The sequence below is a fragment of the Mandrillus leucophaeus genome, unplaced genomic scaffold (assembly GCF_000951045.1).
Source record: "Mandrillus leucophaeus isolate KB7577 unplaced genomic scaffold, Mleu.le_1.0 Scaffold705, whole genome shotgun sequence".
NCBI classification, from domain to species: domain Eukaryota; kingdom Metazoa; phylum Chordata; class Mammalia; order Primates; family Cercopithecidae; genus Mandrillus; species Mandrillus leucophaeus.
This window is the reverse complement of record NW_012107642.1, coordinates 751,931-775,969: the sequence shown is the minus strand read 5'-3', so window position 1 is coordinate 775,969 and position 24,039 is coordinate 751,931. Positions and strand designations below refer to the sequence as shown.

General features: G+C 40.8%; 1 protein-coding gene across 1 annotated transcript in view; it reads left to right on the top strand.

Annotated features, from left to right (window-relative positions):
* The window catches only part of UNC5D (unc-5 homolog D (C. elegans)), a 606,477-nt gene that overhangs the window by 511,455 nt on the left and 70,983 nt on the right, over positions 1 to 24,039 (top strand). The window contains exons 9-10 of the mRNA XM_011964768.1: positions 15,948 to 16,133; positions 19,903 to 20,280. Of these exons, the coding sequence (XP_011820158.1) occupies positions 15,948 to 16,133; positions 19,903 to 20,280 (564 nt within the window). The remainder of the gene's footprint in view (positions 1 to 15,947; positions 16,134 to 19,902; positions 20,281 to 24,039) is intronic.

Sequence of the window (24,039 nt, the reverse complement as noted above, 5' to 3'; positions counted from 1 at the left end):
ATATCAGAGGTTTAAATCCAAAAGAAATATGCACACCCCTCTCCTCCCTCCCAGTAAAAGTAAATCTCTCCTCTTGATTCTTTCTGCCTATAAGTCCATTTCTCTGCAAATGTCATCTAGGATTCTTATTTCTGAAGAGATTTATCACATTAAAATTAATAAATATTAGTACATGCTTTCTTGAGAGCAGTCTTGAGAGAGCAGGCAAAAGCCTGACTACAAGTCTCTCCACCTAGCATCTTACCTCCTGTGGAATCCATGGCAGCTGGGCAGATTAGGACCCAGAACTCCATGGTGAAATAATTACGAGCTGAGGACTGGGGTGTTGGTACTGGCTTAGGCTCCTTGTACCCAGGCTTGCTTATGGGAGAGCCTTTGAATTGTCTTCACTTTATGCTTCCTGTAGAGTTGGAGAGAGGAGATGGCTGGAATGGCTAGCAGTATGGCATTTGACCTTATGCTCTTTAGTATCACCTGGACACCTTTTAAAATTCCCAGTTTCCAGGCTGTATCAAGGCTATCAGAATTTAAGGTGGAGAGTTTTCAGGATCCAGGAATCTCTATTTTTCAAAACTCCTCAGGTGACTCCAAGGTGCAGGTGGGGGTGAGAACCATAGTCTTAGAAAAATGTTTCTCAAAAGGTAGATCAGAATCCACATACATCAGAATCTCAGAGTGTGGCCGGAGCTTGTTAAATTAAATATGCACCACCTCAGAACAGAACAAATAAATTTGAATTCCTGGTTGAGGAGCTCCTGAGAATCTATGTGTTAATATGTTCCCCAAGTCATTCTCATACATCAAAAATATGTAAAGGAAGCTAGGGAAACTTCAAGATACTGGGGCAACATTAATACAGCTGTCATTAATAGGAGATTAGACAACTGCCTGGCTGGTTTGGTTTGTAAAGCTTGTGAAAGATGTCCCTGTCTGGCATCTCTCATTCTAGTAGCAACTGAATGACTTTTGATCTTTTAAATCCCAGGGTATTAAAATTCAAAGAGCTTGGAAGAGTTGATAGCTATTATGAGCTAACTTCTTTGAGAGAATTAAGACCCTGTGAGGATAGACAGAAATAGGTACCTTGGGACAGGGGTCACAAGACATGAGGGAAAAATCCAGTAAAGCCATTCTTTTCCTATTTCCTTATGTGGCTTCAGGAAGACTGGAGATAAAAAGATATCATTACTTGCAAAGTCTGAGAATTTGGGAAAACAGCAAAAATAAACATTTACACTTATTTCCCTGCTGTCTGCTGCCCATTAAAAAAAATTATTACTACTTAAGTATTGGTCCTCTGATATCATGTATGTTTGATTTTGAATTTATGGGAAGACTGAGTTTGGGGGCACCTGGCTGTGTATATGTGTGTTCACGTGTATGGGAATTGAGGGAAAGAGAAAGAAACAGATCACTGAATATTTGCCCTGTGCTTGTGTCAGGACCCTCAGGATGACAGGTGGAGTAAGTGGACTGTTACCTTCCTCCCGGCCACATGGTGCATGCTGTCCACTGATTCTGTTGTATAGCACAAAAAAGATCATAGGTATCCATGGGGTGGTCAATGTGAGAGTTACTTAGAAATGCATGTATGTGTTTTTAAAATTAATTTCACGCTTAGTTTGTGAGTCTTGTGCCATTCTAATTTGGTTACATCTGTACTTCCAGCCATAAACCCCACAGAAGCTATTTCTAGTCCTTAGGGACTTCAGAATTAGTTTTTGCTTGGGGTTCTCGCTCCTGAGCACCATGCCTAATTGCTGGATACTGCAATAGAATCGCTTAAACTGTTTTAATTTGTGATTTCTCTAAAAATAAGACCTTAGAGAATCAATGTGATTGCAAAAGGCTCCCAGAGGAATCTGATCAGGGTTCTGTAAGCTGCATGGTTAGGAGTGCATTATAGAAATTCGGGCTGCAGTTGTTCAGTGAAAGAGAGGCTTAGTGTGAGACTACATGAATCATCACTGATGCAAAATCAAAGTCAATTATGAAGCTAATTGAGAAACAACCTGTGCCTATATATAGCCATACACATGATCTTCCATAAGGCCTGGCAGATAGGAAATATCACTCAGAGCTCTGCATAGAGTGCTCTATGAGCAGACGGGCAGAGGCACAAGCTCAGAGTTGCAGGGAGGTGTAAAAAGAAAGTGGAGTCTTAAGATATCTGTTGGCAAATCATAATGACAAACTGGGGAAAATATGTGCACTGCATAGCTCATGAAAGCACTTATTGTAAATGAGATAATTTAATCAATTACGTTTCCTAATGTACTAAACCGAATGTTTCATTTTCTGCTTCTGCACATCTTAAATTATCTTCAGGTGCTTTATGAGATTTAATCATAGTTAATAGAAACTTCATTACCATCAAATGTGCTTTCAATAAATGTTGTGTAACAATGTCAGGAGGTGCAGTAAAATATGGTAGGTTCTGAATGGCAAACACGCACCCCCAGAGTCAAACTGAATAATGGTTGCGTTGAGACAATAAGACTCTTTGGAGTCTTAGAGAATGCCTTTTTCTGAAAGGCTGTGAGCTTCTGAGTAGCAGCTGGTTTGGTAAATTCACCTGAAGGGGTGAAAAGGATTTAGCTTTTCCCTGGAAGATAACTCCACACTATGCAGTCTCTCTTCATCTCCTTTCCATGCAGTTTTGTACCTAACAGAGATGAGTGCTCAACACAAACTCAGTTAATGGTTCCAGAGCCAGCTACCTCTAGGATATCTTCAGTTGAATATGTCCTAATAACCTTAATCTCAACTTCCTCAAAGTTGAAATTATCCTTTTCTGTCCCTGTCCTTAATCAAATCCTTTTCCCATCTTCTCTATTTCAGGGAACAGTATACCATCAACTCTGTGTATAGGGCAGAAACTTGGAGAGCCTCCTAGAGTCCTCTTATTTCCTTCACCTCCCTTTTCCCGCTCAGTACCCAACAATTCATCACAATCTGACTCTTCTGCCACCTACTAGATCTCAAGTTCATCCGCTGATCTCCATCTCCACTCTGCTCAAACCTATCCCTTCCTTCCTTCAGCAACTTACTAAGTGCTGACCTTGTACTAGGAGGTGTTCTGGGTGTTGGAGAATCAACACTGAGCAAAACACATACAGTTTCTCCTTCTATCAAGCTCACATGTTAGTGAGGAAAGACAGGAATAAACAAACCAGAAAATGCATAGTGCTGAGTGGTGGTGAGTGTTATGAAGAGAAGCAGAGCAGGGTGGGGGGCACTGACAGGGTTAGAGTGAGTGATGCTTTTTGATGTAGAGTGTTCAGGGGTTTCTATAATCAAGTTATGTAGCCGGACGTGGTGATTCATTCCTGTAATCCCAGCATTTTGGGAGACTTCGACAGGTAGGTCACTTGAGGTGAGGAGTTGGAGACCAGCCTGGTCAATGTGATGAAACCTCATCTCTACTCAAAATACAAAATTTAGCCAGGTGTGATGGCGTGCACCTGTAATCCCAACTACTCAGGAGGCTGAGGCAAGAGAATCACTTGAACCTGGGAGGTGGAGGTTGCAGTGAGCTGAGATTGTGCCACTGCACTCCAGCTTGGGCGACAGAGCAAGACTCTGTCTCAAAAATAAACCAAAACAAAATAAAATAAAAAATGTTTGAGAATAGACCTGAGGGGAGAAAAACAAGGAAACAAACACTCTGGGTAGATGCGGTATGAGCAGTCAAGGCAAAGGAAACAGCAGGACACAAATGCTATGAGGTGGGAGTTTGGTTGGAGTCTCTAAGGGTCAGCAAGGAGACCAGGATGTCGGCAACAGAATGAGAAGTGGAGAATAGTAATAGCTAAGGTCAGAGAAGCGAGATGAGGGAAGAAGACTTTGTTTTGTTATAGTTTGAGTTTGTTATAGGCTACTATAAGGAATTTGACTTTCACTCTGAGGAAGTTGGGAAACCATTCAGGGTTTTTATTCAGAGTGACATGACCTAATATATTCAAGGATAAACTCTTAACTGTTATGTTGCGTGTAAACCTATAAGGAATCAGGGCAGAAGCAAGGAGATCTGTCACAATGACCTATTGTAACAATAATCTGTTACAATACCTAGGCTCTTAATCTAACTTTAAGATGATTGTGGCTTGAGCCAGCTATGTAGCAAGAGGAATTGTAAAAATGGGTCACATTCTGGATGTCTTTTGACAGCAGAGTCAAAAGGATTTTCTGATGTTTTGGGTGTAGAGTACAAGAGAAAGAAAAACATTATGGATAATTCCAAAATTTTGGCTATGCAACTGGAAGAATGGAGTTGGCCATTACTGGTATGAGGAAAACTTGGCATAGCAAAACTGGAGGGAGAATCAGGAGTTCAGTGTTGTAAATGCTAAGTTTGAGATACCTATTAAACATCTAAATGGAGAGATTCAGTAGACAGTTGACATTGGCCAGAGAGTCTAGAAGTCAGAGAACTGTGTGGGCTGGTACCATAAATTTGGGGCTTGTCAGTATCTGGATGATATTTAAAGCCCTTAGGTTGGATGAGATCACTAGATAATGGTTGAAGAGAGAAGAGAAAAGACCTGAGGATGGAACCCTGACGCACATTAACATTTAGATGTAGAGGAGGTCAGGAGTCACTACAAGGAAGAAAGAAAAGTAACAGCCCAAGGAGTAAGAGAAAAACCAAATGAAAGGAAAATGGTGTCCAGAAGTCTAAAAGTTCAGGCCATCTTCATTCCCATACCAGGATTTCTAGAGTTGCCTCTTTGTAGCCAGTCTTGTCCTTGTCCTGCATCAATTTATCAGATCTATCTAAAACAAATCCTGATCACATTACACTCCAGTAGCTCAGTGTTATTCTTAAGAGGAAGTCTAGAGCACTTATCATATATATGATCTGGTCTCAGCTTTCTATTTATTTATTTATTTATTTATTTTTTTTGAGACCAAGTCTTGCCTTGTCACTTGGGCTGAAGTGCAGTGGTGCGATCTTGGCTCATGGCAACTTCTGCCTCCTGGGTTCAAGCGATTCTCCTGCCTTAGCCTCCCAAGTAGCTGAGATTACAGGTGCCTGCCACCATGCCTGGCTAATTTTTGTATTTTTAGTAAAGACAGAGTTTCACCACATTGACCAGGCCCATTTCAAACTCCTGACCTCAGGTGATCCGCCTGCCTCGACCTCCCAAAGTACTGGGATTACAGGCATGAGCCACCGCGCTGGGCCCCAGCTTCTTTTCTTAATCACCGTTAGGTATTTTCCTTCCTACCCTCTCACCACTGCTGTATTCCTCAGCAAAACAAAGCCGCTCAGTTTGAATGCCTGGTGCCCATCTTGGCCTATAGTTTCCCTTATGTGTTCTGTTACTTCTGACTAAGTCTCTTTCCCTCAGCCTAACACTTAACCTGCTTAACTTATTCTTCCTTCGGTTTTCAGCTTAGATTTCAGGTCTGCAAGGCCTTCACCTTCCCACCCTAAGTTTGAGTTAGTTGCTCTTGTAAGTTGCCTCGGTATCAAAATGTCCCCTATTTTTGTTCTATATTTTCATTGCCTTTATTCTGGTCTGGATTCCCTATCTGATAGACATAGTCCCTGCCATCTGACATACAGTATAGAGTTTTATTCATCATTACACCTGTTGAATTTACCACAGAGTCTAGCATGTAGATATTCAATACATATTTGTTGTGCTGTGGTTTCGTTCTTCCTGCTAATTTCTCACTGGACCTTTTAGTGTTAAAGTAAAAGAAAATTGGCCATGTCTGTAATACTAGCACTTTGGGAGGCCAAGGTGGGTGGATCACGAGGTCAGGAGTTTGAGACCAACCTGGCCGATATGGTGAAACCCCGTCTCTACTAAAAGTACAAAAACTATCCGGGTGTGGTGGCAGGTGCCTGCCATCCCAGCTACTCAGGAGGCTGAGGCAGAAGAATTGCTTGAACCTGGGAAGCAAAGGTTACAGTGAGTCAAGATCACACCACTGCACTCCAGCCTGGATGATAGAGCTAGACTCCATTTCAAAAAGAAATAGAAAATCAAGATTTTCCTTCAGTATAGTCAATTTTATTCATTCATGTAGAGGACATTTATTGTACAATTGTCATATACAAATAATCTTGGCTCCGTGAAACAAGAAATGTATCTTCCCTACAATTTTAACACAAAGCAGAAAGAAGATAAGTGATTTGAGAAAAGTAAGGAAACTACTTGTAATAATCATCTACTCTGTGCCAGACACTAGGTTAAAGCCCAAAATGTGTGCATCTTGAAATCATTTCCACCAAACAATGGCTTGAATGCATCCTTAAAGTCTGAAAAGTAGGCGTGCTCTTCTCACTGAAGAAAATTCCCATTCTGCACCTTTCCCCAGAATGCACTAGGTTCATTCAGAGTGAGATCATGTTGATCTATATTCTTTATGATCTTCACCGGGTACAGAATTCCTCAGAGGCTGTGGGGGCTGCACTGGCAACTTGGCATGTCCTTTTAGGCTATGGAGACTTAATTAGGATCTTGAACCCACAAAACCATCTGTGCCTTTGGTCATACCTTTCAGTTCTCAAAAGATTTCTAGGCTCTCCTAAGCTAGCATTAGGCTACTGGCATTGATGCTGATGCTCTAACCACTCTCTCAAACTGTTTTTTTTTTTTTTTTTCCTATTTTGTCCATTTTTCCTCATCTCCTGCTGATTATTTTCAATTACATAAATATAGCACTTTCTGAAAATTGCCTGACTTGCTTCATCCTTCAGAATCATTCCTACTGTGAACCAATTCAACCTATATATATGTGCAATATTTGTAATTTTTTTACTAGTTTCTATTTTTTATGATCTAATGTTTATTCCAGCATAAGTATATGTCTTTTCTTACTACCATTTTCAATGATTTTGCTGACTCTGCCCTTAATGGACATGATGGGATTTTGTTAATTAAATACCTCAGACCTAAGCACAGACACAAGTAAGTGATAAACGATTAATAGTATGTTCTTTAGCACCGGAATAACTTGGGTGCTTGTTAAAAATGTGAATTTAAAAGCTGAATCTCTCTACCTCTCAGTAACTAAAAATTTGTAGAGTTTATATCTTCAGTTTTCAAAATAATACATAAAGTGAAGTCGTTTTCTCAAGAGCTGGAGTTCAAATTCTGCTCTTTTTGACCCTGTCTTCTGTTTCAATTTTGTCTCCCCATCTGATGGGCAAAAGCACAGTTCTTTTATAGTTCAAAGATGAAATTACCAGATACAATACAGGACCCTCCATTACAGTCAAATTTCAAAGACACATCAAATAAATGTTTAGGATAAATATGCCCCAAATATTACATGGAAAACACTTGTGCTAAAGCTACTCATTTTTTTATCTGAAATTTAGAGTTAACTGTGTGTCAAACTTTTATTTGTTCAATCTGGCAAGCTTACTAAAAGGAGCTGTAAACATGTCTGAATGGGAACTATCAAAAATGTTTTATGAAATAGATGACCTTTGTTGCCAACCTTGTAAGGATGGTTAGAATTGAAGCAGATATTGGAGGAGAGAGCCTCTCATTCAGGGTAAAAATTTGGAGCCAAAAGTGAGTCTGCAAAAGTACACGGTCTACTTGAAAAAATGAGTAGTCAGGTTTGACCAGAGAATAGGGTTCGTGTAGATGAGAAGTGGGCATTGAAATGTAGTGTGAGCAGAGCATGAAATGTCTTGAGCAGTGAAAGAAGTCCACCAGGAGTGGACCCAGTCCATCCTGCAGAGTCATGAAAGGTGTCGGGGTGGCCATACTAGAACAGGGTTTGGGAAGTCATCCACAGGTAAAATGGTTCCAAGTAATCAAAGACTGGGGGTATAGGTGGAGGGGACTGTCCCATGTGGGTGTCCACTGGGATGTCTTCTTTGGAAATTGAGATGGGAGAGGCACTAGAGACGCAATCACTCAGATATGTGAGTGGTTTGAGGAGGGAGTGAATGGAAACAGATTCAGAGATGAGTCTTTGATCTCAAGCCATGTCCCTGGTGGTGGCATTACCAGAAATAGGAGAATTCAAGAGAAGAACATATTTGAAGAGGTAAGAATGAATGATGATGATGAATCTGTAAATCAGATGACAAATGTGAGATGTGAGCACAAGATGCTGGTGGTTTTGCCCAGCGAGCAGGAAGAAAATATGTCATCAGATCTTCAGAGAGAAGATGAGGCAGGAGATGTTAATCTGAGACTGTTCAGGATCAAGGAAATCTTGATCTCTATGTGAATGTCTCTATGAGAGTGATTATCCAATTAGATGAGAACAGAGAAAGGAAAAAGGGCCAAGAACTGAACTTTAAAGCCTGCCTATTTAGAACTAGGAGAATGAAGGGTAGTTACTAAACAATCAGTAAAGAACAGGTCAAACTTCAAGAGAATCAAATTTAAGGGGCAGTTTTTTTTCCAAAAGAAAGTTTGCTATTCTTGTCTATTGCTGCAGAGCAGTGGTAAAGAATAAGACGAAGAACGTTACAGTTGATGCAGTTGCAAACGACCTTCAAGAGAACCGTGGTTTGGGCAAACACAGACTTTACAGGGTATGGAAACAATCAAATGATGTAGCAGTAGGGGAGTAGTTAAATAAATGATCATGCAGCCTGAGTATGGGCTAGGCAAATTAAAAAGGAATGAAGCTGGCCAGGCGCAGTGGCTCACACCTGTAATCCCAGCACTTTGGGAGACCGAGGCTAGCAGATCACCTGAGGTTGGGAGTTCGAGACCAGCCTGACCAACATGGAGAAACCCAGTCTCTACTAAAAATACAAAATTAGCCGAGAGTGGTGGCACATGCCTGTAATTCCAGCTACTCCAGAGGCTGAGGCAGGAGAATCACTTGAACCCGGGAGGCAGAGGTTGCAGTGAGCCGAGATCGTGCCATTGCACTCTACTCTGGGCAACAAGAGCAAAACTGTCTCAAAAAAACAAAACAAAAAAGGAATGAAGTAGGCGTATTATGTTCTGATAAGTCATTGACAAGAGAGCATACATTTTCTTAAAGGAAAGTATAGTAAAGGAAGTATAATATAGAACATTTAGGGTAGAGAAAGGAAAATAAAAACAAATGGAGGATATTTACATATTTTTTTTTTTTCTTAAAGGGCACATAAGATACTATCAAGAGTGATTACTTTTGGAGAAGTGGTAGTTGGAAGAAGGCAAGCTTGCTTTTTGCATAGTATATGTACCTTTTTATACTTCCTAGAACATTTTCTAATCTTATATATGTATTACTTCTATTTGTTCATTTTTATGTTAACAGTAAGGTGTTAACTGATTGGGAAGATCATGGAACAAGCATTAAGAAATATTTAATGTTAAAAAATGCTTACAGTTCTTGTAGACAAAGAGCTGAGAAATCAGTAGATGTAAAAAGGCGACATGTTTGAGAAGTTTGTGAAAGAATAAGTTGAGGGAAGGATTTGGGGAGAGGTGATTAGAGAGACTAGACTGTGTTTGTAGGCAGGGGGTAAGGCCCAGCTGTGGAGGAAAAATTTGAAGATGCAAGACCAAAAGGGAATAATGCATGAGGCCAGGTCCTCATGGGGCAACTCTTCAGGGAACAGAAAAAACAGAAAATTGGATGAAGGAACAGAGGAATTTTGAGTTGCAGGGGAGTGAACTCACATAGGCTAGTCTCCATGTTTTCAACAAGAAAGAGGGCAAGTGAGGAGTAGGGAAGGAAAGGGACAAAGTTCAGAACAGCTGTTGTGAGGAAAGCACTATTTGGCCATAGAATGTGAATAAACTTATTACTGAGTTGCAAGAAAAGCCTAGGTGAGGTTGCATAGCATCAGTGTTTCAATGATGCCAGTGCTATGGTGACTTCCTCCAGCAGGGCAAGTTAACTCGGGTGCCGGTATGGAGAGAGCAGAGAGGAGACACAAGGAAGAGACACTGCGTCATGGTTAAGCAGCCTGGGAGTGAAGATGGACATGTGTTCAAAGCCTCACTTTGCCATTTTCCAAGTTGTTAACTTGCTTGACACTGTGTCATGATCAGTAAAATAAGATGTTAATATATAATACCTACCTCATAGGTTTTATTTATGAGGATGCAAATGTGATCATCTGGGTAGTTCTTAGAGAAAGAGAAGTCAGCATAAGGTTAGTGCTCAGTTACTGAGTTACTGTGGTTCCTGAGAGATAGTTACACTGTGTGATCAGGAAGACACAGGTCAACAACTGGATAGAGAGTGATCCAAAGCATTGATTCTGGAGCCAGATTGCATGGGATTGAGTCCCACTTCTGCTACTTATCAATCATGAGGCTTTGAGAAAGGCAAGTAATTCTCTCGCCTCAGTTTACACATCTCAGTGAAGATATTTTTAGAACGTTGTTGGAAGATTAAAATGAATGAATAAATGTAAAGTCCTAGAACAGTGCCTTCTAAGTGCTTTTTAAGATATAGCTGTTATTGTCATTACAGCAGTAAAACAACAACTACAATAGCAAAATGAGATTTTGGAGTTTGGGAAATTGGAAAGGCAGAAATGTTACAAGATTCTAAAAATTGCAAATATAATTGAAATTGCTTAGCATGGTTGGCCATGGCTAACCATTTAAAAGCTATTTTCTGATGCATTAAAGAAAAAAAAGTTTCCTTCTTGTTGACAGCACATATAAAGAACTTTAACAATAACTTCTGTTCCATCATATTTCAGCATGCAATTAAATATTTTGGCAGGGAACTTTGTATCAACACCACCTCCTGTGCTGAGGGTGCTTCCTGGGGCGCCTGTTACCTGGCCTTCTATGGGATTCCATCTCCATGGCTGGCTGCCTCGTTTTCTGTTTGTCTTACCCTTCTCAGGATGTGCTATATTTATCACATGGATTCCTTAGTAATTCACTTCCTCTTATATATACCAATTCAAGTATGTTTGTTTTTCTGAAATGGGAGCAATGACATTCTGCAATATCCAATAGGAGATAAAACAGAATATCATATGTTTGGAAAGGTACTCGCTATGTTCCTATGTTAATTCTCAGTCACTTATCTGAATCCTGCAAAATAGATTCTAATCTGATATATAGTTAAGGTCATAACATGAGCACTGAGTTAAATTTCCATTAGTAAGTGGCTGACATTAATACATCTTTTAGAGGGGAGTGATGTAAAGAGAAGGAGGAAAACCAACTAAAAAGCCCTTCTATAGAGTCCTTTGGGCACATTGGTGACAGTAAATGACTGGATATGACTATCATGCATTAAGCCATCAACCTTGTTAATACGCATTCCCTGAACTGTGAAGTTCAAAGGGTCTTTGAAAGGTCATTTAGTCCTTCTCCCCGGCTTTGGCCACAAAACTAAAATAAAATAACTGGAGAGTACTGTAAAGTCGTGTGGTTTTTTAGAGACTTTCTGAAAGGAGATTTCACAATCTCCCACAGAAATACAGTTCAGGTTTTTAACAACCCTCATTGTAGAAAAGGTCATTGTAATATCTAACCAGAGTCCCAATCGCTATAATGAAAGGTCAAGTCCTCTTTTACAGTTCTTGTTGAAGATGGTGAAGAGTTGGTTACTAGCTTCATCATGAATGAATGGTCACTGAGCACCTACCCAGATGGTAGGCCTCTTCTCTTCTTATAACAACACTTTATGTATTCAAGATCACCAGGAAGTCACTTTACAGCACCCTTTTCTTCAGGACAAATGAACCCATAAACATTTCCTCTCCAGGGTCCTAGTTTTCAGATCTCGATGAATCTTTTCAGCCTTCTCTGCAGATGCTTTGTGTCCCTTCCAGCCATGAGTACATTCCTCAGTAGTTTCTGACTGATGTGGAATACAAGAGATTTCGCAGTCAGTGCTCTACATTGTTTGTGGGGTTTGGGGCTTTTTTAATACCTGTAGATTGTAGACAGTAATTTTCTCTACCACCTGGTGAGTCCTCCCAAGCTTTGCCTGAAGCTTTTGTGACTCTAGGAAAGAGGAAAATAGGGATGAAGAAAACAGGAAAGACGTTTGTAACACATTGGTATGTAAAGCTTCGTTTATGAAACGGAAAGTCAGCGGAAAGTATCCTGTGCCCACAAAGAGACAGAATAGCCTGCTCAGTCAGGGCTTTTGTTCAGCATCACTTTGAGCAAACAAACCAGCCACACTGTACTTGAGAGACCGGATAGGTATAAACATATGTGTAAATGTAAACGAAAAGAGAGTCCTGGCAGCAGGGGTTCTAAAATCAACCTAAGACTGTGGTTTCTTTGATGTTTCTCTTCTCACAGTTGGAGGCCAGGCAAGCAATCAATAAAGAGCTGTTCATGATGATTGGCAAGTTTCCCTGGGAAGTTATAGAGATATTGTAGCTTTTGAAGAGTTTAAAGCAGTTAGGGAAAACAAAGCAACTCACTGGCATTTGGAAAATTAACAATAAAAAGTACAACCCAAATTGAAATCTAGGAAGTACAAGTGATACAAGTTGTTCAGAAGACCACAGGGTGGCAGCGCTGACTGGATTGGCCAAGACAGAATCACCTTCATGGGAGAGGAGGACCTTGCACTGGGTACTCTGACTGATGGGTAGATGGAGAGGGCTAGGGTCTAGATACCTAGTGGAGTTGGGGTTGGGGGGGTATATATTACACTGACTACTACATATGGCCTTTTGTTAGCAGGTGTCCGTCTAGCAGAGATATCAATTACAGTTGCAGTTGGGATGAATGACAATGCAATAAAGGGCTGAAAGGCTGAGCACAGGAATGGTTATGGGAACAGTTGCCAGTCCCTGGGAAGTGACTGCACCTTGTGGTCCTGTTACTAGAGCAATTCTCCCAGGAATGAGGGGCAGAGGCCTCCAAGGTTCTTTGGGAGAGCTGTGTGCTTGTGTGCATGTATGCACATGTGTGTATATGATGATTCTTCAGGGGCAATGCTTAAGTGCACATGTACTTATACACACACACACAAGACTTTCTCCTTTCTCTCATGAAGCCAGAATAAAAAATCTAGAACTAAACCTTTGGGCCAATACTGAACACATGAAAGAGAATCACTTCAACCTTTGTAAACACACAGAAATCTTTACAAAGAAAGCCACTGTGTGCTCTTGGAAAGAAAGATCAGAAAACAGCAGGATGGGGGTGTGGGTGGGAAGAGGAAAAAGAATGAGATGAAGTACAACCAGGTAGATCAAAAAGAGAAGGGTAAAAAGAAAAGAAAGAAGAAAGAGGCACAGTGACTCACCTGTAGAAGAATGTGAGCTGTGGGTAAAGTCTGGTTCTGTCTCCTGAGGTGTAAAATGTGGCTTTGAGGACTTGTGTATACCTCTGTGACTGCACTTGAAATACTCAGATCTCATCACTACCTTGTCCTTACCACCTTTAGACAAGAAATGACTAAGAATATGAGCCACATGTTAATTCATCCACGCATCTTCATTGCTGCCCCTCAATAAATATTTGTTGAGTTAGTGAAATTATTGTAAGCTGAGTTTTGTAATTCCCAGGATAAACTGTTCTGTAAAATAATTACTGCTTTGCTTATCTCTCTATGGGCATCCCTTTCCTCTGCCACTTAGCTTGTAGATCAAGCTGTCCCAGTGTCAGGGTGAGCCTTAGGGGAACCAGTACTCGCCATGCAGGTCTCTGTCCTTTCTTTCCCTACCCTGTCCCTGAAGTTCCTCTACTCATTTTTAAAATTCTGTATTTTATTCCTTTGAATTAAGTCAAATGGATTCTACAGATGTTCCTGGGAGAGGAAACACACTGAACCGTATTAAACATTGATACTTTGGTATCAATACTTTGGTCTGCAGGCATACATAGGGTTATTCCTAAAAGCAGGATCTGGAGGGAGAATGAGAATTCTGGTTACCTGGTAGGGAGGGAGTAGAAACATAAAAGACAAAACGTCAATCCAGGGGAACAAAGAAAACTTGTTCCTGCTGCTGGGTTTTGTCTTAGGATGTTCACTGCCACCAAAATCCATTTCCAGCCCAGGCGTCTTGCCCTGGTCATCCTCCTGGCTTCTGGTCCTTCCTATTTTAGTACCTGGAAAACTGAGGATGCCTTTGTCTCTACTTTGTCACCTCAGCAATAAAGGAGTTGCATTCTGCACACTGCCAGGCTGCTTCTCTGTATGTGCTCATTTGCTGACCAGGTGTGTTCTCCCCAGATACACTTTTTAAGGTGAGAGTGTCATCCGTCAGCAGTGCCCAAGGAACTGGAGGAAAGGGAGGGAAAATGCTAGTTGGTTTTAATCCAAAGTTCCCTCACTGCTTCCCATACACTGGCATGATGCATCTGCTGTGTTCTGTGTTCTCTGCTCTGGGAATAATTATTCCCTCCAAGGTACTTAATTGAGTAGAGTGAAGGTGGGAGCTTAAGAACGATAGCTGCCCTCCTTCTTCCCCCACATGACAGAGGCACATGTGGAAACTGAGGTCATTTATCATCTCAGCCATGGTTATGAGTGGTTGGAGAAATAGGCTCCATTCCTGTCTCTCTCACCTTTGAATCATCATGAAGCTGGAATGAAAGTCTAAATCACACCCTGTTTCTGAGCAGCCATCATGCTGTTCTGGCGATTAAAGGTATTTGATAAACCTCTGACCTTTCAGATGCTGGGGTTTTTTTTTTTGTTTTTTTTGGGGTTTTTTTTTTTTGATGGTTGTATTCTCACTTGAGAATTATTTTTATGTGTTTATCGCCCTATTACTGAACCAGTTCTGCTTGATTTCCTCGTTCACTCTTTAATTTGGTAGCACCTTATTTTACACTCCACTAACTTTGTCGAAAATAAATTCACTTTCCTTGTGTGGTTAGTATTACTCATTTGATAACATAAGTACCATATTAGGGTGCGGTGAATGCATAGTAAGTGCTGCACAATTACAAGGTAAACATATGATAGGTTTATTTTATCCTCTAAGCCCAACACAGGGGTGACAGAGTAATTACTTTTGGACCCATTAAGTGTACTTACCACATAATCTGTAGGAAGATTAACTATGTAGTTAGCATTTGCCATCTTCCATTTTCACACACCTTCTAATATTACACCTCTTTGAGGCTTATGTTATCTCAGATAAATCTCGTGTGCTGTATTGCAGGAACCATCATGGATCTGCTACAGGAATAACCACACCCAACGCACCTCTAGAAAAAGGGTGAAAAGCAGCTACAGCACATCTCGTGGGGTGGGGAGGCACCCACATTCTAAATCCAAACTAACGCTTTTATTTTTGCTTTGCCCATGCATTCAATAGGATGGAGTAGGAGAGGTATGGGAGAAACAGCATGTGCCGTCTTAGCGACCCGTCCTCTTCCACAATAAATTATTAGAGTCTAGCATTTAATTGGTGTCAGAAAACATCTACCATGGACATAACAGCACCTGGGACCACGACCTTCATATCCCACAATAAAATTCTCTCATAATGACTATATGCCCTAAACTGATGTTGTCAGTGTACTCTTAATGATTTGTGCCAATGCTAAAATTCATATCTGTGAACTCTGGTCTTTTTCCCAACTCATAGACTTTGTGTTATCTCCTTGCCCTAGACTGCTCTCTGCAAATGCATGTGCCCCAGGTTTCACATAAGCAGAGCAGATCACCCATATTTTATCACTGTGTGTGGGTCTGCCCTCGCTCTGGTAAAAGGAAAATATAAAAAGTGTTTTGCAGAAAAACATGACATCCTAAACTAAGGAGGTGTCTGCTCTTACTAGGAAAAAATACTATTTTCTTTGCAAAATTGATTATCTTCAAGAGTCTATTACATGCTAAGCTACCTTAGTGCAGTTAAGATATTTGCCTAGCATCCCTTTCATTTATACATGGCATTTTAGAAACACGATTATTGTGTGAAAATGAGTACAACTTGTGTTCACTGTACATCTGTCATTTTCTCTGAGCAGTAGCTCCAAAAATCCAATAGCATTTCCTTTTGTATCCCTGAGTGGTTCTTTGGTTTTGTGCTCATGCTGGTCACTTACGATTTCTCTTGTGTCTTTCAGGCATAGAGAATGCCAGCGACATTGCTTTGTACTCGGGCTTGGGTGCTGCCGTCGTGGCTGTTGCAGTCCTGGTCATTGGTGTCACCCTTTATAGACGGAGCCAGAGTGACTATGGCGTGGACGTCATTGACTCTTCTGCATTGACAGGTGGCTTCCAGACCTTCAACTTCAAAACAGTCCGTCAAGGTCAGCGGCGTAGGTCCCTCCACACCTCGTCCTCAGTACCATAGACTACGCTCACACTGGACCCCAGCCTTCTCCTGGGCCCCGTGTGAAGGTAGCTCTTGGCATGGGGAGCCGCTGCCAAATTGTCTTCACACATGAACAGACCAGGCTGGGTTAAGTGGTCTGCTTATCTCCTTGTCTGCCACAAGGACAAGAGGATCTTGGTTTATTATCAGCAACATTTTCAATGAGGCATTTCCATTTTTGATGTACAGTCTAATGAGTTATTTTATTTCAAATTATACTTCTTTTTAAAAATGTCCTTTTGAGAATGTATATTTAGTTAACCCAAGTATTGATTATTCAAGACCGAGGACTAACACCTATATCACAACCTCCCAGGTATATTTATTACCCTATTTATGAAGTGGAGTAATTTTGTTATTTCTATTTTAAATAAGTAAACAAATTTTAGGGAATAGATGATGGGTCAGCCAGCCAGGGGGAAAAAATGAAATTCCAGCCTAAATGACTCTCAGCTGTTGCCAAGTCCAAGCAATCTTTAGTTGTGGGGGAAGGAAAATCTATCATGTCAAACTGTAGCAATACTCATTTTCAAAACAGAGTCATTTAATTCTCTTATAGGAACCAAATCTATTCCTTATTGCAAGGTGGGGATGAAACATACACGACTTTCATTTTAGAAAAAAATGAAACTGTCTCTTTTCAGAGGATGAAGTTTTCTACCTTGACCCTCATCGTCAATATCGTCACCTTTATTTCTGTTTATTGTGCATCAGTGATGCCTACAGCGTGGAACCAGAAGTCTCAGTGCAAGGCAGTGATTGACTAGACAGGCTTCCGAAGTGGAAACACAGGCATGCTGGAAAAAATTGAGAGATGGCCAGAGAGATGAGTACCTTCCCTCTTGCCATTCACTTCTGGGCACCTCAGAGTTAGGCCTCAAAAGGGACACATCCCCTACATTTGGACATATAGTTTAGTATATGTAGAGAATTGGAAATAAATCCAAATATAGAACTGATTTTTTAAGTGGTATTACCCGAGCTGGAGTGCAGTGGTGTAATGGTAGCTCACTGTAGCCTCCCACCCATGGGCTTAAGTGATCCTTCCACCTCAGCAGCTGGGACTGCAGGCACATGTCGCCGCACCAAGCTAAGTTTTTGTTTTATTTCTATTTTTTCTAGAGACAGGGTCTCATAGTCAGCTATGTTGCTCAGGCTGGTCTCGAACTTGTGACCTCAACGATCCTCCCACCTTAGCCTCTGAAAGTGCTGTGATTATAGGAATGAGCTACAGGGTCAAGAACTGATTTTTATGCTACACAAAAAAACTAGAAACATATTTTCATCAAATAACAAAATATCTTAGACCATAACACTTGAAAATAGAGGAGCAATATTAGTGTGAGAGACAGTTTTGTGCATAAGACCATAGGCTTTGAAGTTAGATTTTAGTCTAAAACTGCTGTCAGTCAGTCTGTTATCCTCTTAGTCTCAAGTTTTAGAGCTATAAAATGGGGTTAGTAACATTCACCTCAAAGTGTTCTTGTGAGGATGATAGATTACCTGGAACAACATGGGTAAGCCCTTGGCATATGGGTGCTCACAAATGCGGTGAATAGAGTTCTAGAAGCTGGTTGTTTCCTCTTACCCTAGCACAGGATGCCAGCGTCTTCCATGGAGCACCAGGCAGCAGGTGAGAGGGGTGGATCCCTGGCCTACACATGTCTGGGGAATGCTGACTTACCTACACTTAAACACAACTTATGTGTATTGTGAATCTCTAAGACTATATTAGTCTTATCAAACTTATCTGACCGTTTTGTTTTATTTTTGTTTTTGGCCAAGAACATCACAGAACTAATGATACAAGCAAAGTACTTTGGCAAACGTCACTCTCTGTGTATTTATTATGGTGATCTGCCTCATGCTGATATCATGTGGTTTTCGCCTCCACTGTCTTAGATCCGTTTTTGAGCAATACATCAAGTGCCCCAGCAAGTTGAATACTGGGCCTTTTAAATAGAATGCCATACACAGAACAGACCAGGGACTTGTAAAAGGATTTCCAAAGAGAAGATTGGGGTGACCAGGGGTGCGTAACTGGCGCTGGTCAGACTTCAGTCAAGCTGGCAGCCAATTTTCTCTGACCCTGGATGCTATCATATGTACGTATGTCCAGAATCAGGCATTTCCCACTCAAGTGCTACCTCACTCTAGGAAATATTGTTGCTTCCTTGTGTCACTTAGGCTAGGCCGATCTTCTAAGCGTAGCCAAAAATTAAACTTCAGAGGCCAGGGCTTGAGATAAAAGAGCCAGGTGACTGAGGCATATGGGCTTTTGAGGTCTCATGGAATCTCCTGTTCTAAACTCTTTTCTAATCTAAGATGGGTGTTGGTCCTGCTTCTTGCCTGGGAAGACCACGAACAGGAGCAAAACGGTCACCCAGAACTCAGTGCAGACCTGCCAGAAAGCACAACTCCCTGTGCCTGGGTCTTGATACAATGTGCCCATGCATGGAAAACAAACAAACAAACAAACAAAAGACACATCATCAAGGATCCTTTAGCTCTATAGCATTATTTATTTCATCCAATTTGTGTATTTTTCTCTATTACTCTGGATTCTTAGAGCATCAGAACAAGAGGTGGGAAAAATCAGGGTGATAGATTCCCTGCTGGCATTGCTGCAAATTATGAAAATGGAAAAACAATAGAGGCTAATACAATATGGCCCAGAATTGCAACATTTTCAAAAAGATCATACTTTAAACATTTTTGTCAGGCCCCAAAGGAAAATTGTTTAATTTGGTTTGGCTTTCAATTTGAGATGTCACATTGACAGACTGATATGGGTGGGAAGCTTGGGACTGAGGGTTATTTTGTTATTTACTAATAAATGAGATTACTTCATCACAAGAAAATATCACAGCATTTCTTTTTAATATTTGGCTTGGAAAAAATTGGCAAGCCCCAGCAGATGACAAAGCCCAATTTCTCATGTTTTTGCAAAGATGTTATATATATTTTTTCCCTTTGAGACAGAAAGGAAACCATGCTAAGCTGCTCCCTATGTGGAATCTAAGGTTCTCACTGTCCCTGGGTGGTGCATTCTTTCCCTCACAGAGTGACATATGAGTTTTTAGAGCAAATTAGCTACTCAGATGTGGTGCGATTCATGAGGTGCCCTGACCCTTTTGCTCTGAGGACAAATCATTTCCTCCCCAGCTCCAGAATGTATGCAGAATTCCATAGGAAATGCACTGGAACCAAAGCAGCTTCTGTTATAAACAGCACTACCTAGTCACCGCGCTGTGTCATCTCTTGCCATTTAAAATGAACAGATGTTATTTTTGCTCAAAACTCAACTGCAAAACATCTTTCTCCATCCTCCCCCAACTTTTTTTTGTTGTTGTTATTTTAGCTTATCTTTGCCAGTTGAAATAATCGCATAAACCATAATACCTGAGTTCGTTGCTGGAGAGAATGCCAGAAATACTTGTTTTGAAAAGATAGCAAGGAAAGATCTCTGGAAAGTGAAAGATTTGGGTCAGTGCCATTTAGAGAATGGACTGTGGAAGCCAGGGCTCTTGATTCAAAAGTTCTCGTCACTAGCACCCAACCTGGCAGGGTGGGCCTGAAGAGCTAGCTTGGATTGGAACTGCTGGCACCCATGCAGGCTGTTGTACAGTTTGTAGAGGCAGAAGTACAGGGGTAACTGAGAAGCCTTTTAGTTTCTGAGTGACAGATCAATTTTCTTTTACCAGGTAACTCCCTGCTCCTGAATTCCGCCATGCAGCCAGATCTGACAGTGAGCCGGACATACAGTGGACCCATCTGTCTGCAGGACCCTCTGGACAAGGAGCTCATGACAGAGTCCTCACTCTTTAACCCTTTGTCGGACATCAAAGTCAAAGTCCAGAGCTCATTCATGGTTTCCCTGGGAGTATCTGAGAGAGCTGAGTACCATGGCAAGAATCATTCCAGGACTTTTCCCCATGGAAACAACCACAGCTTTAGTACAATGCATCCCAGAAACAAAACACCCTACATCCAAAATCTGTCATCACTCCCCACAAGGACAGAACTGAGGACAACTGGTGTCTTTGGCCATTTAGGGGGGCGCTTAGTAATGCCAAATACAGGTGGGTGGTGTGTGTTTGTGTATTTTCCAACGTATAAATGTTTCATTTTTACACAGTTACTTCCCATCAGATTCATTTTATGATGTTTACCATCCCCTCATCAGACCTGCAAACACTGCAGCTCCACTAGTCCACTTGATTTACACAGCAAACCAGAACCAGCGCTGAGATTAGATTTTGCAGTCTTCATCTCAGCATGGACTGAATGCTCCCTTTGATTCCCTATTAGAGCTGACAACTATATTTGCCTGAAAGGTTTGGGTAGTCCCCAGGCTTTAAGCCCCTTTGGAGTGTATTTCCTAGGCATGATCAGAAACCACTGAAAAAATTCTCTGGCATGACAGACCAGGGCCCCATGTTTACATGTAAGCATGGTTTATGTATGAGTTTGATAATTTAGATAATTTAGTGAAACGGCATCTCATCAGTGACTGACCTAATGAACACTCCATACCCTTGCTATAGTGTTACTCTCTGATGAGCAATCGTGAGGGGTCGTTGTGGAGTTGCGCTTTTGAATTCAAACTTCAGTTCCAGGGCTGTGTCAGTATAATGAATTCTCACATATTTTTTCCTCCTTTTGGCTGGAAGAGAGGAGATTTTCATGATGTTTTGACATGATACTTAAGGTATCCAGCCCAAATGATATCCTTTCTATGGATTAGTTTTCAGAGTTGCTGCCTAAGACCTAAGTGGATGGTAGACAAGGTCAATTTCTGCTCGGATTTCTAAGCAATGAGAATTACATAGTGCACTGAAGCAGGTAGTGATCTGTTGGCTGCTAAGAAGGAAGAGAATCTGTTGGATCTGTGTTTATCAAACAACAGGTCAACATCGAGTCAGGGACATTATAGTTTAGACAGATGTCTCTATATCTGTGGAGGGTAGAACTAACCAACCTCTCAAATCAAGCATTTCATCCCATAAATAAAATCTGTGATAGGACTAGTCTGATTCTACCATTCTAGCTAACTGACCCCTCTAGTAGCTTAGAGACTGGAGACTGAAATTCATTTCTAGTTGATGAATGTTGTCTTGTTCTCCCCTAGAGCAATTACTTTCTTAAAATCTTCATTTCAAAACATATTTTACTTCATCAAAATAGCCCTCAATGGCAGCCGTAATGGAAAGGTTTTGTTTTTTAAATTTCTAATTCTCTAAATCTTCCTTGGTCAGTGTGTTAGGACATGGTAAGGATCTTGGTTCAAATGTGTATGTGTGTCAATGTGTGAATGACTATGCATGATTTAATTCTTCCAGTTGGTAACTGGCAAATAGGAGACTTGATGGATAATGAGTCAATCAGCCACATTTACCAATTAACTTTTCTGTAAGAATCTATAAACTAAACATGTGAGTCCTGAGGAAAGAAAAAGAATACCACCCTTGCCCTCTCAAAAAGAATAGGACGTATCAGAATTATACAAATTTTGGCAGGGTGTGGTGGCACACACCTGTATTCCCAGCTACTCAGGAAGCTGAGGTGGGGAAATCGCTTGAGTCTAGGAATTCGAGACCAGTGAGGGCAACATAGGAAGTTGCTGTCTCTAAAAAAAATGACATAAAAACAAAAATACAGAATCATATAAAGCCGTGCATTAAGTTGTGCATTTATCTTATCTCTTTTTAGCTCCTGCTTGGTACTTACAAGGCTCTCAGTGGTTATTAGTTGATAAACTGCCCATTACTCCTTCTCTCTATTTGCATCCTCCTTTCTTAGTGTATGTATGTGTGTGTGCGCATCTGTTTATCCATGTGTAGAGGGAGTGCCATGACCAACCCTTTCATTGGCGGTGTTTGTTGTTCATCAAAGACAGCGAGATGAAATCATGATGAACCAGAGATTTATCTTCACCTCTGACTTGAGCAGCACTCATGTTGAAAACTAAAAGTTCTGACAGCATTGTCAGTGATTCCCAAACAGTTTCTCCCTGAAATGGGGCATTTTCAAAGCTCCTGACAAGAAGTGTTGGACAAGATTGAAGCTGTTCACTAGGAATGAGTTTGATGTAAAATAACTGTGGAGAAATAAAACATATGCTCCGTTATTTGCAGGAAATAAATGCAAAATATGCCCTAGGGAGCAAAAGTATAAAGAAAGCAAGGCACTGAGATTAGATTGCTCTAATGCCATCCATCCTAAATTGTTGTATGGTGCCTGGCAGTGATTTCTCCAAAAGGTTAGGGTGGTCTCCACACTCTAGAAATTATTTATTATTCCAAATATAAAACAGGAAGCTCAGACTGGTGCTTCTGTGGTCATATCAAATAAAAGGCTGTCAGGGTAGCAGGTGGAGTATGGGGGTATTATATTTTTCTTTAATCAGAGATAACTGGCGAATGACATATTGAAATGAATTCTACTTTAGGGGATCATAGGCATAAAGCTGTCCCAGAGTGTCTCTTGTTCTTCACGATCTGTAATTTGCCACTCCCCACGTGCCTTTGTGTATGACTATTTCAGACTCCATGTAGTATTTGCGTGTTCGGGCAGGAGGAGCAGGAGAAGTATGTTTGAAAGATAACACCATTTCTGATTGAAGAGAGAAAAATCATTTAAAGCTCCAGTGATCCTATAGATTCAGGTTGAATTTAGGAGTATTCTGAATAATGTCTCAATCTAAAGACAGAGAATTAAGCCAACTTGAAAGGAATAAGGTGTGATCTGCACAGACAGCTCTTCCTCAATTGTCCTCACACATACATCTTCTGTTTTGTTATGAGAGTTGGCCATCAGGCTATGATGATCTACAGAAGCTAACATGTCTCGGAACCTGGCATTTTTACTAAGAATTTTGAATCCTGTTTCATTTATATCTTCATGATGTGTTTATTGGCTTCCTGCTCCATGAGTGGCATTGTGATAAGTGTAATTGATTTAATATTATTATTATTGCTTGATGATTGTTTCCTGTACTTCCAAGTTGGAAGAATTCAGACTGCATGTCTCTGTCATCATAATGACCTAGACAGCCTGAAAGAGCAGCAGCAGAGAGGAAGTTTTAAGTCAAACTAAGAGAAGACAGAATGTCAAGGGCATGTATTCAGGTTGACTTCCAAGCACACTGGATGTCCTACGTATTGCAACTTGTGGTTAGCAGCAGGGAGGGTTATAATGGAGGCCCCTTCATTTGGCAACTACATTTAAGGAAGAATAGACAATAGAGGGAAGAGCCTCTCTAAGTGTGGCCATTATAGTTCTGTTGACATTAAGGTCCAGAACATAAATGGATCTCTATGCTACAAAGCTGTAACCAAGATTTAAATGTGCCTTATTCTTAGTGCTGGTGAAAGATACTGATAACTAGCATATTACTGAATAATGCTTATAATGGGAATCATAAATAACTTGTTTTGCAATGAGAGGTTTACATTTTTTGTTTTTGTAGCTGCTAACAGGCACATAGAAGGAGATCAGGAAAACCTGCCATCTCTAGATTTAAATTATCATAACAACCTGAAAGTTTTCTGAGCGATTCCATTAGCTCTAATGAAAGGAAAAGAAGGTGAGAGCTGCCTTACTCAAAGAATGGGAGAGTGCCTTCAGATTTTATTTTGTAAAGATCTGTTGTTTCTCTATTTCATTTCTTTTTTTATTATTATTATACTTTAAGTTCTAGGGTACATGTGCATAATGTGCAGGTTTGTTACATATGTATATATGTGCCATGTTGGTGTGCTGCACCCATTAACTCGTCATTTACATTAGGTATATCTCCTAATGCTATCCCCCCTCCCCCCTCCCCACAATAGGACCCG